The sequence below is a fragment of the Dendrobates tinctorius genome, unplaced genomic scaffold (genome assembly GCF_039654945.1).
Source record: "Dendrobates tinctorius isolate UK_male_01 unplaced genomic scaffold, ASM3965494v1 ptg000231l, whole genome shotgun sequence".
In the NCBI taxonomy this organism is placed as follows: Eukaryota; Metazoa; Chordata; class Amphibia; order Anura; family Dendrobatidae; genus Dendrobates; species Dendrobates tinctorius.
Genome location: NW_027361898.1, coordinates 4491694 through 4510904, shown reverse-complemented (window position 1 = coordinate 4510904; position 19211 = coordinate 4491694). Strand labels below are relative to the sequence as shown.

General features: G+C 44.6%; 1 protein-coding gene across 7 annotated transcripts in view; it reads left to right on the top strand.

The window, feature by feature from the left end:
* AK8 (adenylate kinase 8) overlaps positions 1-19211 on the top strand; it is a 111750-nt gene that overhangs the window by 79141 nt on the left and 13398 nt on the right. For all 7 annotated transcript variants that reach the window (XM_073555983.1, XM_073555984.1, XM_073555985.1 and 4 more), the window contains one exon: positions 351-492. In XM_073555983.1, the coding sequence (XP_073412084.1) occupies positions 351-492 (142 nt within the window). The remainder of the gene's footprint in view (positions 1-350; positions 493-19211) is intronic.

The following is a 19211-nucleotide window of genomic DNA, read 5'->3' as shown; positions in this document are numbered from 1 at the left end:
TTGAGGTTTTCAGTATTGCACAGGATAGGATTAGATGCATGGTTCAGCAGACAGTATCACACAGGATTGTCGGGACATTGTGGACACGTTGCTGCTGGATATTGAATACTGACGTGCTCTCTCTATTTTTTCCATTTTTCTTTTTGTGTCTTTCTTAGTCTTTTTCTCTCTCCCTCTCTTTCTTTGGCTCTCTCCCTTTCTGTCTTTCTCTGTCTCGCTCCCTTTCTTGCTGTCTTTCTCCTTTCTCGATCTCTCTCCCCTTCTCTAATTCACTCTCCCTTTCTCTCTTCCTTTCTGTGCTCTCTGCCTTTCTCTGTCTCTCTCTTACTTTCTCTTTTGTCCCTCTGCAGTGCCGGACAGCCTTGTGCTGCGGATGTTGGGTGATCGGCTCAGCAGACTGGACTGTGCCACCCGTGGCTGGGTGCTACACGGGTTCCCCAGAGACGCAGAGCAGGCTGCCCTGCTGTCCGATGCCGGCTATATACCCAACAGGTAACAGCCCTGACATATAGTGAACAGGACCCTGAGCAGAGCCGGTCTCATCCTCACCAGCCAATCTGATCACAGCGGGATAGTTATCGCTAACACCTGATTGGCTGCTGTGGATTACCGGACTCATTTCTAAAGGTTTGTTAGAAGTTGTACCTCAATTTCACACAAATGTCAACACCTCTGCTTGCTGTCACTGGATTGGAACAATTAGTCCTTTTATGTAGAGGCTGGAACCTTGTATGGGCCTAATGCTTCTCAGCACGGAGGGTTTGTTACAGGGCTTTCCTCGGTAACGAGTGCTCTCGCCCGGCTGCTCTCCTGTCTGCCGCCTGTCTCTTCCAGTCTTGTAAAGCATCATTTTAATTCTGGTTGTGAATCTCATCCGAGTCTCACTTCAGGAGCAATCTTGCCCGACGTTTCAACTCAATTTTGTGAGCGCTCAGATGTTTTATGTATACATTACCTCCGGTCTAGAGCGCGATCCTGTGAATACTGACTACGAGGGAAGGCAATGATGAGATCACCCCGCTGGCGTTCAGCAGCGAGCGCACCCTTACCGGAGGCCTTCCAGCATCACGTATGCTGGCTCCTCATTTGCATATTTAAATTAGGAAGGAGGGGCCTGCATTAGCATATGACTATGATGCACCAGGTACAGACTCCACTTCTCATTATTGTTACATTTTGCTTTCCTGTAGGCTGATGGGCACTCATGGTGTTTGGAGAGCGCCCATCATTTCATAGCTGCTCCGTTCTGTGATTTTTGCACCAGTTTTAAATATCCCAATCCCATCGTGGTGTTATAGGGTCAATTGCATTTGGATATTTATGCCAAAAAGACAAAAATGCAGTCTGATTGCAGTCAGGGAATGGACTGCATACAGCTTATTATGACCCCCCAACCTTCTGGTCACAGACTTGTATTCTCCATGCCAGAGAGGAGGCGCTGAGGAGCAGGCACAGGTAAGTACAGGCAGTGCATTGAGTGGCCACCTCTGGGACCCCTACATATTGGCAGGATAGGGGTCTCTTGAGCCTTGTGTTTCAACTTAGAAAGGCGGTCATGAGGAATGTGAATGGGCAGAAGGGGACCCCAATCCTTCTAACAGGTGCAAGCATGTATCAGACCTCCATGGCAGATATATACAGTATGTATTGTGGCCGCTGGGATCAGTTCAGTCTTACAGTGTGAGAAGGTGCTGGCACTTCACATTAGAGGCTCTAGCTCTGCAAGCAGTTGGGTGGTAGCCACCCCCTAGACCCCCGGGTAACACAGAAAACTGATGACAATGCTTGCAGAGTTTCTTGACAGACTTAGCCTCACGGGGTGCACGGCTGCCCTGTAGGGTGATAAGAAAGTGGCACTTTTTACACAGTCTCAGCAGGCAGTGGTGGGCACAAGGAAGCAGTTGTATCCCACTAGGTTTCCAGGAGCAATATACCAATGGACGCATGACCAGCCGTGGTCTCGGCATACTGGGAGCGTTTACAGGGGATGTCCGGACATACTCACTCGCCGCAGGTATCAGAAACAGTAGCCGTAGCTATATGCTGGGCGTTCCAGTCACTATCAGTTTCCTATGAGAGTTGTGTACAGGCCTATAACTAATAGGAAACAAAAAATAATCTTGACAAGCATGCTAATGTGGGAAGAATGGAAGAAAACCTCCACTCATAGTAATCAAAGAGCCAGAAAAAAAAAATAAGCTACCGTAAGTAGACCCACATAAGGTATGGACATAAATTAGGACCAACTGCAAGACAAATATATATATCTCAAAAAGAAACAGTCATAAAGTCCATTAGGCAAAAGTACATTAACAATCTTTATTAAATAGACTCCGATGGAAAAAAGAGGACAAGGATAAATGGGGCTAAAAGAGATGGTAAAACTGGGTGACACCACAACATCTAAATAATGCTCATAGGGCAGATAAGTCACTGGTGGTGGTGAAAATACATGTCAGTATAAGTATACATACACAGTTAGATAGATATATATACGATGTATATACAAAAGTGAACATCTCAGTATAAATAAGATAGTACTTTAGAGATGCAGACACAGGATCCCTGTGACACACCTGCCCACCCCGACGCGCGTTTCGGTCATGCAACCTTCCTCAGGGGGCGTGTGGCATGTTATAAGATGATAGGTATAAATATACGGCAACTGGAAATTGAATAAAGCGCCAAAGAGCCGCGTTGCCATGGCTATCCCCACGCTCGCCAGGTAGCACATGATGTAGCATCAGGAAGCCGGAAACACCGTGGGGCCCCACTTGATTAGGAGTCAGCTGCATCGTCATAGCAAAAACCGGCGAGAGCAGGGGGAACCACGGCGCATGCGTACTAGTTTAACGATACACAAGCGGCCATATGTACTCCTAGTAAGGTCGGAGGACCAAACCAGACTATATATATATATATATATATATATATATATATATATATATATATATAAAAGCATTTGTATTGTAAACAATTAGCCTGATATTTATAAGAAAAGACATTAAATAAAAATTAATAGGATCACAATACCCTGCGCATATGTACATATAGCACAAACAAAAACAGCGGCCATCATAGATATAGACAGATACATGAAATGCATACCTATCAATACAAAGATAATATAAGATTACAGCCATGCATATTAATCGATGGATATATAAATAATAGGTCATGCTGGGTAACAGGCACTTCCAGAGGCAACATTTCCACTGCCCTGTATGCAGCTGCCTTTCTCCATTCCGCTAAGTGTGCATGGACATCCACTTTAAGGCCTTTGGCTAGGAAGACAACATGCTTGGTAACAAACCCTCAGCTCTGACACTTAAAGCAAGCAAAGATCTTGAAAACAATGAGGAATTGAAACACAAAGTGTATTAAAAAGTTGCACTTGTAAATAAAGTTGAGCAAAAAGATACATAGAACTATGAGCCAGAGGCTGTGTCATTAGTCTGTGGCCACCGAACCAGAGCCCAGCAAACCTCCTCCTACCTGCCGGCATCCCCGACCCCTCTTCTGATTAGTAGGCCATGCGTCATGACATTGAAGGGCCTACTAATCAGTAGAGGCATTGGCAATGCCGGCTAGTAGGTTTGCTGGGCTCTGGACTGGTGGCCATGGCCTGATACGGCCATTGGACCGGGGTCATACAAATAGTTTTGCTCACCTTTACTTATAATGAGGCAAATCCAACATAAAATCAGCAGAGATACGGATGCAGACTTGATGCTAATTTTGGTCTGGTTTCTGCTCCAAAATCCAGTCCAGATCCTGATGATGTCAGCAGACCCCTACAGCCACTATGTCTGCATGGCGTTGCCTTCATTGCAGATACAAATCTCCCAGACATGTCGTGATGTCACACAACTGACCCTGTTTTAGAGGGGATTACACCAGTTTTGTGTTTTTGGGGGGGGGGGGGGGGGCAGAGGAGATGAGAACAGATATCAGCAGCCGTTCTGTATTTGGGGCTGAGGCATCTGCTCACTGCACCTTCAGAGGCCGGAGAGCGCGGTGTTGACTCTGCTGCCTCCGCAACGAGACGCAGGAATTGTTCCCGGGCGGATTAAGCACAATAAACAGCTGATTAATAAAGACTTGAACCGCAGAACGGAGCTGAAATCTGCAGCCAAATCCTGCGCCTGCGAGAGGTTAATAACACCATTACTGGCAGCTCAGTCCCGCCGGCGTGCAGGAGCGCGGTGTAAGCCTTCTCTTACTCCCCGTTAATTGAGCTAATAAAACCTCGCTGACCCGTCCGTGCCGCCATTATCTGCCAGTTTACCCAGACTGGACTGGAATATTTATCTTCCGATATGGATTCCACCCGTGTGCCACGCAGCCGCACGCTGCTGCCGCCGCCATTAATTGGCCGTAATTGGAATCACAGACGGCAGATAATGAACAATCGTGCTGGTTATGGAGCCGACCCGCGAATGCCCACTGATTAGGATTTTTGTTTTTTTACGCATATTTTAGTATCTTAATTACAATAGGAGCATCTGACCTGACCCTGTAGGATTGCAGCATGGAGGGGACAGCTGACCCACATTTCTTACATTCAATTGCTCCACTTCCATATGAAACGGTCCCCCCCAAAAAATAAGAGCGGTATGAAATGGGGACCATTTGCAGTAATGAAGAGTTTTTAGAAAACCCTAAACCTGCAGGGCTTTTCCCCCATTACTATGCAGTGGATTTCAGGCTATTGCTTTCTGCTATCAGCAAGCAGAAGACTGACTGCCCCTGTTTTGCATAGGATAACAAGCAGAAATCTTCCCTCCAGCACTGATTACCTGCAAAGCTAACACTTATCACTGAGCTGCAGTGTGCAGCAGGGAGCAAGGACAGATCAGCAGGTTGCTATTTCTGGCTATCTCAGGTTCTAACCTCTTAGTGCCCTGACCTATTTAGCTCTAATATTTGCATTTTAGCTGCAATAACATTTATTTTCTTTATTTACATTGTGTGAGAAATTGTATTTTTTCATACTACATATAAATTACTGTGCATCAGTTTTTGGGTTTTTTTGCAGCACAAATATAGAAAAAAAAAAAGAATTTTCATCTCTATGACACAGGCATCTTTTAGGGCCACACTTGCATCGCTCTCAGGTCCTTTCAGATGACTACAGATGGGTCCCCCAATCAAAAGGTGGGCATCCCCTTTAATCATGCCATGGTTGCTATGGAATGCAACAATCAGGAGGTTTAACAGCCGGGATTGGAGGTTAGTCTAAATCTGGGGTGTTAGATTGGCACCCGCGCAAAGGCGGCCCAGCACACCATCACAGGGGTTCAGGCCGCCATATGCATTCGATGGTTCGGCTGACTACTATCTCAGACGCCTCTCTCATAATCAGGAGCGTTTTATCGGCTGACCACTCCTGGGTTCTCGATAAGAAAGCTGCACGACCGACATCTCTGGGAGAACAATGCTATCAGCAGTCTAATATCTGACATCTCCCCCGACAATCACTTGTCCAGGGCCCCCATACACATTGGACCATTGCCCAAACCCGTTGATGTGTATTGTACAGCACCATACAATACGGTGTGGAATCAGACCCCTTAATGACTGCCGTCAGTATCCTAAAACCTTGCTGAAATGGTCAAAATTCAATTGAAACCAATGTGCAGCCAGCACAATTATTAGCCACATGTAGCCCCCATACCAATAAAATGGCGCACTGGTGGTGTATCGGGCCCATCTGCGTTCTCAGGATCACGTACAATCAGTGTGATTTCCCGTCTGTAGGACAAGACTCATCCCCTGGCTCCAGCAGTGCGGTCTCCGTAAAGGTCAAGACATTAAACAGCGCTGATAGGGAAAGCGTCCTCCGCGGCGTAGCCGGCTACCGCAATCTCTGAGACGTAAAAAGCTCCAACTTGTCAGAAAATGAAACCGGTGGCCGGACGTTTTCCATTCGAGCCGAGCACTCTCCTCTGACCTCGTAGCATTTCCATCAGCAGCGGCGGCGCTACCTGCGCTTTGAAGCCCTCACGCTCGAGAGCGTCTGCTGAATTACATCTGGAAGAGACAACAGAGGGTCAGCGCCGCCTCCGCGTGGGTTAAAACTTAGTTTATGAAAGTCTGTTACTCGGTTTGCAGTCGTTCTCACCGGAGACCAGAAGCAATTACTTTTGAAGCAAGTCCACGGAAGATGATCGCTACCTTTGAACCACACGTCCTTATGTGGGCCGCCGCCTGTGTTTGTACAGACGCTGCCTCCAAGATCAGGCTTAGGAGCTGTCAGTTTACATCCATACGGCGGCACCCTCCCCCCCACCTTGTATAAACTTTATTGATTTCTGGAGTTAGTTGCTTCTAGGCAGGGAAGGGGTTAATCAGAAAATCAATAATGCATTAGAGGATACAGAGAGCAGCTGCCAGACCCCGATCCCGAATGTGGACCACTGAACCACCCGGTAATGTGTCCAACACCCTAATACAAGGGCCCGTCTGCATCACCTGCCAATATATGGCCTCCAGGATTAAACAATTAACTCTGGTCTCCCGGAGCCATCCACAGCCCCATACATTGTGGTTCTGTGATCCCACGGTGTGCAGCATTATACAGGTGCTGTATGTGTGCAACTATTTCATTATATGGGCATCGCATGGCACTATATTATACAGACATGCTACTGCATTATATAGCACTACTGCATCACAAGGGGGTTGTATAACATTAACATTCGGGCACTATATGGCACTATTACATCTTATGGGCACCACATGGCACTATATATAGAAACATGCTACTTCATTATATAGCACTACTGCATCACAAGGGGATTTCTTAACACTATAACATTCGGGCACTATTACATTATATGGGCACTGTATGGCACTATAACATTATACAGCACTACTGCGTCACAAGGGGATTGTATAACTAATATTCGGGCACTATATGGCACTATTACAATATATGTGCTCTGCATGGCACTATAACATTCAAACATGCCACTACATTACAGGTGGTTATCACAAAATTAGAATATCAAAAAGCAGAATGATCTATTTCACGTGTTTATTTCTGTTAATGTTGATGACTATGGCTTACAGCCAATGAAAAGCCAAAAGTCATTATCTCAGTAAATTAGAACAACAAAAAATACCTGCAAAGGCTTCCTAAGCATTTTAAAGGTCCCTTAGTCTGTTTCAGTAGCTCCACAATCATGGGGAAGACTGCTAACTTGACAGATGTCCAGAAGGCTGTCATTGACTCACTCCACAAGGAGGGTAAGTCACAAAAGGTCATTGCTAAAGAAGCTGCCTGTTCAGAGTGCTGGATCCAAGCATATTAATGGAAAGTGGAGTGGAAGGAAAAGTGTGGTAGAAAAAGGTGCACAAGCATCCGGGATAACCGCAGCCTTGAAAGTATTGTTAAGAAAAGGCCATTCAAAAGGCCATTTGGGGGAGAGTCACAATGAGTGGACTGCTGCTGGAGTCATTGCTTCAAGAGCCACCACACACAGACGTATCCAGGACATGGGCTACAAGTGTCGCATTCCTTGTGTCTAGCCCCTCATGACCAATGGACAACACCAGAAGTGTCTTACCTGGGCCAAGGTGAAAAAGACCTGGACTGTTGCTCAGTGGTCCAAGGTGTTGTTTTCAGATGAAAGTAAATTTTGCATTTCATTTGGAAATCAGGGTCCCAGAGACTGGAGGAAGAGTGGAGAGGCCACAATCCAAGCTGCTTGAGGTGTAGTGTGAAGTATCCACAATCAGTGATGGTTTGGGGAGCCATGTCATGCTGGTGTAGGTCCACTGTGTTTATCAAGGCCAAAGTCAGCGCAGACGTCTACCAGGAAATTTTAGAGCACTTCATGCTTCCCTTTGCCGACAAGCTTTTTGGAGATAGAAATGTTAGTCTCCAGCAGCACTTGACACCTGTCCACACTGCCAAAAGTACCAATACCTGGTTTACAAACAGTATCACTTTGCTTGATTGGCCAGCAAACTCGCCTGACCTAAACCACATAGAGAATCTACGGGGTATTGCCAATAGGAAGATTTGAGACACCAGAGCCAACAATACAGACAAGCTGAAGGCTGCTATCAAAGCAACCTGGGCTTCCATAACACCTCAGCAGTGCCACAGGCTGATCGCCTCCATGCCACGCCACATTGATGCAGTAATTGATGCAAAAGGAGCCCCGACCAAGTATTGAGTGCATTTACTCAACATACATTTCAGTAGGCCAATATTTCGGATTTTAAAATCATTTTTCAAGCTGGTGTTATAAAGTATTCTAATTTACTGAGATAAATGACTTTTGGGATTTCATTGGCTGTAAGCCATAATCATCAACATTAACAGAAATAAACACGTGAAATAGATCACTCTGTGTGTAATGACTATATAATATGAGTGTCACTTTTTGTATTGAAGAACTGAAATATATTAACTTCTTTATGATATGCTAATTTTGTGAGACGCACATTTATATAGCACTACTGCATCACAAGGGGATTTTATAACTAACATTCGGGCACTATTACATTTTATGGGCACCGCATGGCACTCTAACATTATACAAAGCATGCTATTACATTATAGAAGCAAGCTATTAAGTTATATGTATACTGTATGATACAATTACATTTTAAGCGGACTATAAAGCACTATAAAACATGAGCATTATATGGCATTTTCATTGGGCACTTTAAGGTAATATACATTATATAATCACTGTATGACACTATTAAATCATGGACACTGTGTGGTAATATTACATTATATGGACACTGTTGTACTGTCACATTAAAAGGGCACTTTATTGTACTATTAAATCATACGAACAATGTGATACTATTACATTAAATGGACACTGTTGTACTACTACTACACTATACAATTACTGTGTTGTACTATGAGCACTGTGTTTTACTATTATATTACAGAAGATCATAAAAGGGAGTCCACCCCTCACATTTTTGTAAATTTTTTATGATATTTTTTTCTTCGGACAACACTGAAGATATGACCCTTTGATACAATGTAAAGTAGCTATTGTACAGCTGGTATAACGGTGTCAATTTGGTGTGCCCTCTTATTCAACTAACAGCCATTAATGTCTAAACCACTGGCAACAAAAAGTGAGTACACCCCTAAGTGAAAATGGCCAAATTGTGCCCAAAGTCTCACTATTTTATGTGGCCACGATTATTTACTAGCATTTACTAGAGGGAACATGTGACCTCTTTTATTATACTCACTCGGGAGGGGGGGGTCTGATTCGGTACGGTCTGAGAGAGGCCTGCGCAGGAGCGCGATGCCAGGGAGCGACGATGCTAGCAGGCGGATGGCATCACAAGAAGAATATGAGAAGCGCCGGACCTGCGACACCTATCGGAAGGAACGCCCCCCCCCCCCCCCCCCCCCAGGTGAGTATAATAAAACTTATTTTTCTTATATGGGCCCTTGCTGATTTTGATCCCTTGCTGATTTTCTAAGTTTGCCCACAGACAAAGACATGAACAGTCTATAATTTTAAGGGTAAATAAATTTTAACACAGAGATAGAATATCAAAAATAAAATACATAAAATCACATTGTATAAATTTATTTGCATTTTGCAGTGAGAAATAAGTATTTGAGCGCTATGGCAAACAAGACTTAAAGGGAAGGGAAAGGGAAATTTTTTTTCATCAATTGAAAAAATGTAAAGAATTAATGTTTACATTTTCTTAAAAAAAAATTATTTGTTTTTAATTTTGTAAAATTTTAAAATTATTTTTCATAAGTTTGGCATTTCCACTTGTTAACACTAGGGGAGCAGCTAATGAAATTTGGCACAAAAACCTAGTGTACACCTAGCTCACATTACTGCCCTGCAGTAATTATGGGCGAAATCTGCTGACATGGGTGTGTTGTCACTCCTCTCCTCCCCTTCTGGGTGTTTGCTAAGGGAAAAGAGAGGATGACATTTAGGAACACAGTGAGCAGCCATTTTTATGGGGCCTGCAAAGTTACTGACTGTCTTTGCATACAAAGTCTGGATCAGAACAGGTCATCAATCAGCAGAAATGTTTCCTGGATTTCTGTGGAGCAGACAAGCAGATGGTCCATCCATGTGTATAAAACACAGCGCTCTATGTACAATCCCTGGCACCGAACAGGGTGCCCCCCCCTATAGACCAGCACACTGCTCTCCTGAAATACTCTGTGCTGCTGTCACCCTGCTCCTTCCACCATATATCAGGCCCCTGTCGCCTCGCTTTCACACATTGCCAGGACAGGATCTGAGGCGAGGAATGGGGTCTCCGGTCACCGAGGATGGCAGGCAGCAAGGATTCTGCAGCACAGAGTGTTTCAGGAGAGCAGTGTGCTGGTCTATGGGGGCACAGAGGGAGATATATGGGGGAGGAGCAGGGTGACAGCAGAACAGAGTATTTCAGGAGAGCAGTGTGCTGGTCTATGGGGGTTAGAAAATCTCAAGGAAAAGTGCAATGTGAAGAGAAATACAAATGCACACATGGAAAGTACAAAAGGACAAATCGGATAATAAAATTAGAACAACGAAAAAGAGACGAAAAGCGTCCAATAATCATAAGTTTATTTATTTAAATAGTTATACAATAATAATGAATAAAATTAAAATGGGGGGAAGGCCAATGCCATGGAATAGGCACTTCCGGGGACAGAATTATATCAAATGATATGTCTGAATACAACAAGTGGTACAGGATATATACATAAAGTGACCGTGCATATGCTCTGTAAACATATTAAACTCAAACATATTTCATAAAGTGCAAATGCATATTAATCAGTGCAGCAGTGACAACTAAAGTGCAGTGCAAAAAAAGAGAATTTCATGGAGGCTGTGCTTCAACACAGTAAGTGTATAATAATGCGGGAGGCAAAAAAATAAAATAATATAACATAGAACAAACAGTGCTGTACCTCTTGTGCTGCTGAAGTCCCCGGGATGTGCCAGCCCCGACGCGCGTTTCGGCGTACCTTCGTCAAATAAACTTATGATTATTGGACACACTTTCGGTCTCTTTTTCATTGGTCTGTGGGGGGCACAGAGATATATGGGGGAGGAGCAGGGTGACAGCACCACAGAAATCCAGGAAACATTTCTGCTGATTGATGGCCTGTTCTGATCCAGACTTTTGCAGGCAAAGACCCCATTCCCCTCCTCAGATCCTGTCCTGGCGATGTGTGAAAGCGAGGCGACAGGCGCAGTCCCCGGGGTGACACTGGGAAGCAGGCTGGGGGGAAATGTAGCCATACAGTAACGATAAAAATGAGACCCCTCTCTTCAGCTGCCTCACCAGCCCTCCCCTGACTGCACCTAACTATTACCCCTGACCCGTGTGCAGTTGCTCAGCCAGAACCACCCTAGAATGGGTCCCCTTTTAGCAGATAACAACGCCATATAGTTCACACATAATGCCGCCATATAGATCATACACAATACCACCATGTAGATCACATATAAAACCAGCAGGGTGACAGCAGCACAGAGTATTTCAGGAAAGCAGTATCACACGGGATAGGATTACATACACGGCTCAGCAGTCCATATCACACGGGATAGGATTAAATACACGGCTCAGCAGACAGTATCACAGGAGAGGATTAGATACACGGCTCAGCAGACCGTATCACAGGAGAGCATTAGATACACGGCTCAGCAGACAGTATCACACAGGATAGGATTAGATACATGGCTCAGCAGACAGTATCACACAAGATAGGATTAGATACACGGCTCAGCAGACAGTATCACACAGGATAGGATTAGATACCCGGCTCAGCAGTCAGTATCACACAGGATAGGATTAGATACACAGCTCAGCAGTCAGTATCACACAGGATAGGATTAGACACACCGCTCAGCAGTCAGTATCACACAGGATAGGATTAGATACACGGCTCAGCAGACAGTATCGCACAGGATAGGATTAGATACACGTCTCAGCAGTCAGTATCACACAGGATAGGATTAGATACACGGCTCAGCAGTCAGTATCACACAGGATAGGATTAGATGTCCATCAGATGGCCAAGTGTTTTGCAAGAGCTCGTCCTGTATCCTCTCCTGCAGCTGGTATGTGCAGAGTGAACATCCAAGCCCTGTTATGGTGGAACAGTACAGCACCCAGGGCTTGCAATAGAGGGTAAATGGAGCTAAAAGGAAAGCATTTGGCTCTAATAAAATGGCGCCTGGCCACACCTACAGCTGTGAATTGAGCTGCCCACAGAGGCGTGCCCAGTTCACAGCTGATGCTGCTGCAATGATACAGATAGGGGTCGGGAGCCGACTGTTATGTCTTATGCCCAGGGACTGCCGTAAATGAGCATGGAAAGTGTCGTTCAGCAGCCAGAAAGGTAAGATGGCAGCCCCCAGTGGCTGCATTAATACAGTAAATAAAAAAAAAACCCACACACACCACTGAGTCAAGCTTAGGGGACAATATCTTTTTATACTATTTTCTGTTTTACATTAAATTATGAAAAAACACGGCACCTTCCCTTTTAATACTCGGTGGCAAAACCCTTGTTGACAAGCACAGAAGTCAGACGTTTTTGTAGTTGATGAGGTTTGCGCACATGTCAGGAGGAATTTTGGTCCACTCCTCTTTGCAGATCTCTAAATCATTAAGATTTTGAGGCTGTCGCTTGGCAACTCAGAGCTTCAACTCCCTTCATAAGTTTTCTATGGGGTTAACCCCAAAATGACCACCAATGTCTTTTTACTGACCTGAGATATGAGAATAGCCTCCCCATATAGGTGACAATCCAGCAGCTTTCAACTGTACACTATAGCTGACAACTTGCTGCATCACCTATGATCAGAGTTGGCACCATCCATATCTGTCAAAAGTGGCTACATCATATAAATAGTTAATAGATTGTGGGCGCTTCAGCTTTAATCTTATCGAGACCCTGAGATTGTGATTGTGTGGTCCTAATGTTTGCCATGGCAATTCATGGCCAAATAGCGGCCTTAGAGTCTCCCGGCTATAGCGGCCTGTTCAGAAGTTACCGACGTTTAGGTGGTAAAAAAACAAACACTTTCATTCCTGCTATGCCACTTTACATTAATTCCTGAATATCACCTGAAGGGTTAATAAACTACCTGACAAAAAAGTTTTCAATATGTCGAGGAGTGCTGTTTTTAAAATGGTGTCACTTTTGGGGTTTTCCTATAGCACCCCCAAAGGCACTTCAAACCTGGCTAGGTCCCTAAAAAAATAGATTTAGTAAATTTCCTTGAAAAAATGAAAGATTACGGCTACATTTTTAAACCTCCTAAAAGGCTAACGAAACAAAATTACGTTTTACAAATGGTGCTGATGTAAGGCAGACATGTGGGAAATGTTATTTATTAAGGTTTTTCTGTGGTATGGCTATCTGGATTAAAGGGATAATCATTCAAAATTTGAAAATTGCTAATTTATTTTTACATTTTTTTCAAATTTCTGATATACAAAATATATCAACTGAAATTTACCATTATCATAAAGTATAATGTGTCATGAAAAAACTGTCTCAAAATCACTGTGATTTGTTGAAGCATTTCAGATCACCACATAAAGTGACATTGGTCAGAATTAAAAAATATTGGCCTGGTCACTAATTAAGGTCTGGAGACTGGCTAGACCATTGGTCCTCAACCTTTTTTGCACCAGGGATCGGCTTCAAGCAAGACCATTCTTCCATGGCCCGGCAGGGCGGGGATGGAGGGGTGGCAGGGGCGGGATTTGGTCATAAGGGGGCGGGGATATGGATGGGGTTGTAGTTTAGTAGTGCATACTTATTTAATTATAACATTTATAAATGTGAATGTGACAACTCACCATAGGTTTAGAATGAGTGGGAGCACTGGGCTTGTTTTCCTGCAACAAGACGGTCCCATCTAGGGGTGATGGTAGACAGCGACACCCTTGTATGCATGGCTCTGCTCCCACCCTTGTATGCATGGCTGGGCTCCCCTGTCCTCCCCATCATACTTACCCTCACACCGTCGCTGAACTTCCCTGCATCTCTATCCTGGCGAGTCAGCTTCTTCCTGTGCGGAGCGGTCACGTAGTACCGCTCATTAAGGTCTTGAATATGGACGCCACGCGTATGGGAGTGGAGTCGCGTCCATATTCATGACTTTAATTAGCGGTACTACGTGACCGCTCAGCACTGGATGAAGCTGCCGCACCCGACAGGGATGCAGGAACTGAGGGTGAATATTGATGTCTTCTGGAAGCCGGCGATTGCAGCTGTCACTGCAGTGCTACAGCCGCCGACTCCCCTTGTGTCCAGCATTCTGAGCCGTGGCTCCACGGACCGGCAACAGAACCGCAACGACCCGGTCTTGGGCCACGGACCGGTGGTAGGGGACCCCTGGGCTAGACCACTCCATGACCTTTATGTGCTTCTTTTTGAGCCACTCCTTTGTTGCTTTGGCTGTATGTTTTGGGTCATTGATTTGCTGGAAGACCCAGCCACTAGCCATATTTAATGGCGGAGGGAGGAGATTGTCACTCAGGATTTTACAGTATATGGCTCCATCCATTCTCCCATTAATGCAGTGAAGTAGTCCTTTGGCTTTAGCAGAGAAATACCCCCAAAACATAATGTTTCCACCTCCATGTGTGACAGTGTTCTTTTGGTCATAGGCAGCATTTCTCTTCCTCCAAACACGGTGAGTTGAGTTAAAGCCAAAAAGCTCAATTTTTGTTTCATCTGACCTCAGCACCTTCTCCCAATCACTCACAGAATCATCCAGGTGTTCATTGGCAAACATCAGAAGGGTCTGCACATGTGCCTTCTTGAGCCGAGGGAGCTTGCGGGCACTGCGGGATTTTCAACCTTTACAGCGTAATGTGTTAGCAATGGTTTTCTTGGTGACTGTGGTCTCAGCTGCCTTGAGATCATTAACAAGTTCCCCCCGTGTAGTTTTAGGCTGATCTCTCACCTTCCTCATGATCAAGGATAAGGATACCCCAGGAGGTGAGATTTTGCATGCTGCCTCAGATCGATGTTGATTTAGAGTCATATTGTATTTCTTCTATTTTCTTACTATTGCACCAACAGTTGTCTCCATCTCACCCAGCGTCTTACTTATGGTTTTGTAGCCCTTTTCAGCTTTGTGCAGGTCTATGATCTTGTCCCTGACATCCTTATAAAGCTCTTTGGTCTTGCCCATGTTGTAGAGGTTAAGGCACTGTCACACTTAGCGATGCACTAGCGATCCCGACCAGCGATATGATGCGGTCAGGATCGCTGGTACATCGCTAAGTGGTCGCTAGTGAGCTGCCACACAGGCAGATCTCACCAGCGACTTCGCTGGGGACGGGGGTCGCTACTTACCTGTCACACCAGGCGATCCTGCGTCCTCCCGCCCAGCTCCACGCGTCGCTCGTCGTCACAGCAGGAAGCTGACGACGAGAAACAGTCCTGGACGTTCTCGCGCGACCAGCGGGGGAGCGGGTTGTAGGTAAGTATCAGACACAGCAATATCGCTATAACGTCACAAGTTATAGCGATATTGCTAACGATATCTCTTGGTGTGACATGCCCTTTAGAGTCTGACTGATTGAGTCTGTGGACAGGAGTCTTTTTATATAGGGTGACTATGTAAGATCGCAAGATCGCTATCTTTAATGCAAGTACCGAGTTGATTAGGAGTGTCTAACTGGTCTGTAGTAGCCAGAACTCTGGTTGGTAGGGGATCAAAAACTTATTTCACACTGCAAAATAAAAATAAATTTATAGAATTTTATACAATGTGATTTTCTGGATTTTATTTTTTATATTCTCTCAATGTTAAAATTAACCTACCCTTAAAATTATAGACTGTTCATGTCTTTGTCAGTGGGCAAACTTACAAAATCAGCAAGGGATCAAGTGCTTATTTCCCCCACAGCATGTGGTGCTATTACATTGGGTACGGAAAGTATTCAGACCCCTTTACATTTTTCACTCTTTGTTTCATTGCAGCCATTTGGTAAATTCAAAAAAGTTAATTTTTTTTTTCTCATTAATGTACACTCTGCACCCCATCTTGACTGTAAAAAAACAGAAATATAGAAATTTTTGCGAATTTAACTGAAATATCCCATGGCCAGAAGTATTCAGACCCTTTGCTCAGTATTGAGTAAAAGCACCCTTTTGAGCTAGTACAGCCATGAGTCTTGGGAATGATGCAACAAGTTTTTCACCCCTGGATTTGGGGATCCTCTGCCATTCTTCCTTGCAGATCCTCTCCAGTTCCATCAGGTTGGATGGTGAACGTTGGTGGACAGCCATTTTCAGGTCTCTCCAGAGATGTTCAATTGGGCTTAGGTCAGAGCTCTGGCTGGGCCAGTCAAGAATGGTCACAGAGTTGTTCTGAAGCCACTCCTTTGTTATTTTAGCTGTGTGCTTAGGATCATTGGAAGGTGAACCTTCGGCCAAGTCTGAGGGCCAGAGCACTCTGGAAGAGGTTTTCATCCAGGATATATCTCTGTACTTGGCTGCATTCATGTTTGCTTCAATTGCAACCAGTCGTCCTGTCCCTCCAGCTGAAAAATACTCCCATAGCATGATGCTGCCACCATGCTTCACTGTTGGGATTGTATTGGGCAGGTGATGAGCAGTGTCTGGTTTTCTCCACACATACCACTTAGAATTATCACCAAAAGTTCTATCTTCGTCTCGTCAGACCAAAGAAACTTATTTCTCATAGTATGGGGGAGTCCATGTGTTTTTTTTTTTAGCAAACTCTATTCCGTCGGGCCACTGTGCCATAAAGGCCCGACTGGTGGAGGTGTGGTACTATAATATGGGCACTGCGTGGTACTATTATATTACATGGACACTGTGCGGTACTATTATATTACATGGACACTGTGTGGTACTATTACACTATACAGACACTGTGTGGGTGTGGTACTATTATATGGGCACTGTATGGTACTATATTGGTATTGTGTGGTGTTATATTACATGGGCACTGTGTGATACTATAACACTATACAGACTCTGACCGAGCACTCCACCCTTCAACATGCGATGATTTTAATTACAACAGGTTCCTACCTACCCATGAGTGCAGGCATGGATGAGAGAGGTATCCACATTTACCCAGGGATTCAGACAGCAGCCTAAAGGGGGTTTTACACATAGCGATATCGCTATAACGTCACCAATTTTGTGACGTTATAGCGATATCGCTAGCAATATCGCTATGTGTGATACTTACCTCCGACCGGCTCCCCCGCTGTCCATCGCTGATCGCGCGAGAATGTCCGGCTCCATTTCTCGTCGGGCACTTCCTGCTGGCGCCGACGAGCGAAGCGTGGAGGCGGGCGGGAGGATGTCAGGATCGCTGTGTGTGAAAGGTGAGTATCGTGTGCTGCGTCGCTGTGAGGTCTGCCTGTGTGACAGCTCACTAGCGATCATTTAGCGATGCACCAGCGATCCTGACCGGGTCGGATCGCTGCTGCATCGCTAAATGTAAAGGGGGCTTTAGGCCGGGATTCACACTAGCGCGTCAGATGCGATATGCTAATTACCTTCGGCTCCTGCTCTGCTGCGAGTAGAAGCCCAGGTGTCATGCGACTGTGCTCTGAGCCTCTTGCCCAGAGAGGATCGGAGCACAGCTGTGGAGAAGGCAGAGAAACTAATTTCTCCATCTCCTCCATTGCCGAGGTCAACGTATATCATACAGCACTCTGATGATATCCGAGTGATGTACGCCGTGTCACTCAAACCCATAGACTTATATGGGTGCGAGTGAGCCGAGTCTCGGTGCCAATCGCAGCATGCTGTGGTTTCACTCGCATGTATAATACGGCCGAGAAAAAAAAACGGTGATGGGAGCTGCCCCATAGATTAATAGTGGTCCGAGTGCTATGCGATGTTTTATCGCATAGCAACTCTTCCGTATTCAACGCAAGTGTCACCCCGGCCTAAGAGAGGTATTCACATTGGATAGGGACCCATCGGTTTTTTTGAGACCACCTTGACTGATAGTTGATGGGCAAATTGTGTGCAAAGCGTCTCATTTTTTCCTAATATTCAGAAGCCATATATAACTATTCATATATTTCACATTGACATGCTTTAGCACGATAGAGTGCAACTTTTTGTACACTGTACATGGAGGTAGCTGCTCCTAAGTTAGCACCTATTCACAATAGCTTGGATGTGCCAGTTTTTTCGTTACTATTATTACACTATACGGACACTGTGTAGTACTACTGTATTATATGGGCACTGTGTGGTCCTATTACCGTATATGGCCACTGTGTGGTACTACTATATTACATGGGCACTGTGTGGTACTATTACACTATTCGGACACTGGTATTATTATACTATTATATGAGCACTGTGTGGTATTATTACACTATATGGTGCTATTACACTATATGGTCCCTGTGTGGTACTATTACATGGGCACTGTGTTGTACCATTACATTATATGGGCACTGTGTGATATTACACTATATAGTGCTATTACATGGGCACTGTGTGGTACTATCCCATTACATGGGCACTGTGTGGTATTATTACACTATATGGTGCTATTACACTATATGGGCACTGCGTGGTACCATCACATTACATGAGCACTGTGTGACACTATTACACAATATGGGCACTGTGTGGTATTACACTATATGGTGGTATTATATTACATGGGCACTGTGTGGTACTATTACACAGTATTGTACTTTTACATTATATGGGCACTGTGTGGTACTATCACATTACATGGGCACTGTGTGGTATTACACTATTTGGTGGTATTATATTACATGGGCACTGTGTGGTACTATTACACAATATTGTACTTTTACATTATATGGGCACTGTGTGGTACTATCACATTACATGGGCACTGTGTGGTATTACACTATATGGTGGTATTATATTACATGGGCACTGTGGTACTATTACACAATATTGTACTTTTACATTATATGGGCACTGTGTGGTACTATCACATTACATGGGCACTGTGTGGTATTACACTATATGGTGCTATTACACTATATGGGCACTGTGTGGTACTATCACATTACATGGACACTATGTTATAACATTATATGGGCACTGTGTGGTATTATTACACTATATGGGCACTGTGTGGTACTATCACATTACATGGGCACTGTATGGTATTACATTATATGGGAACTGTGTGGTACTATTACATGGGCACTGTGTGGTACTATTACATTATATGGGCACT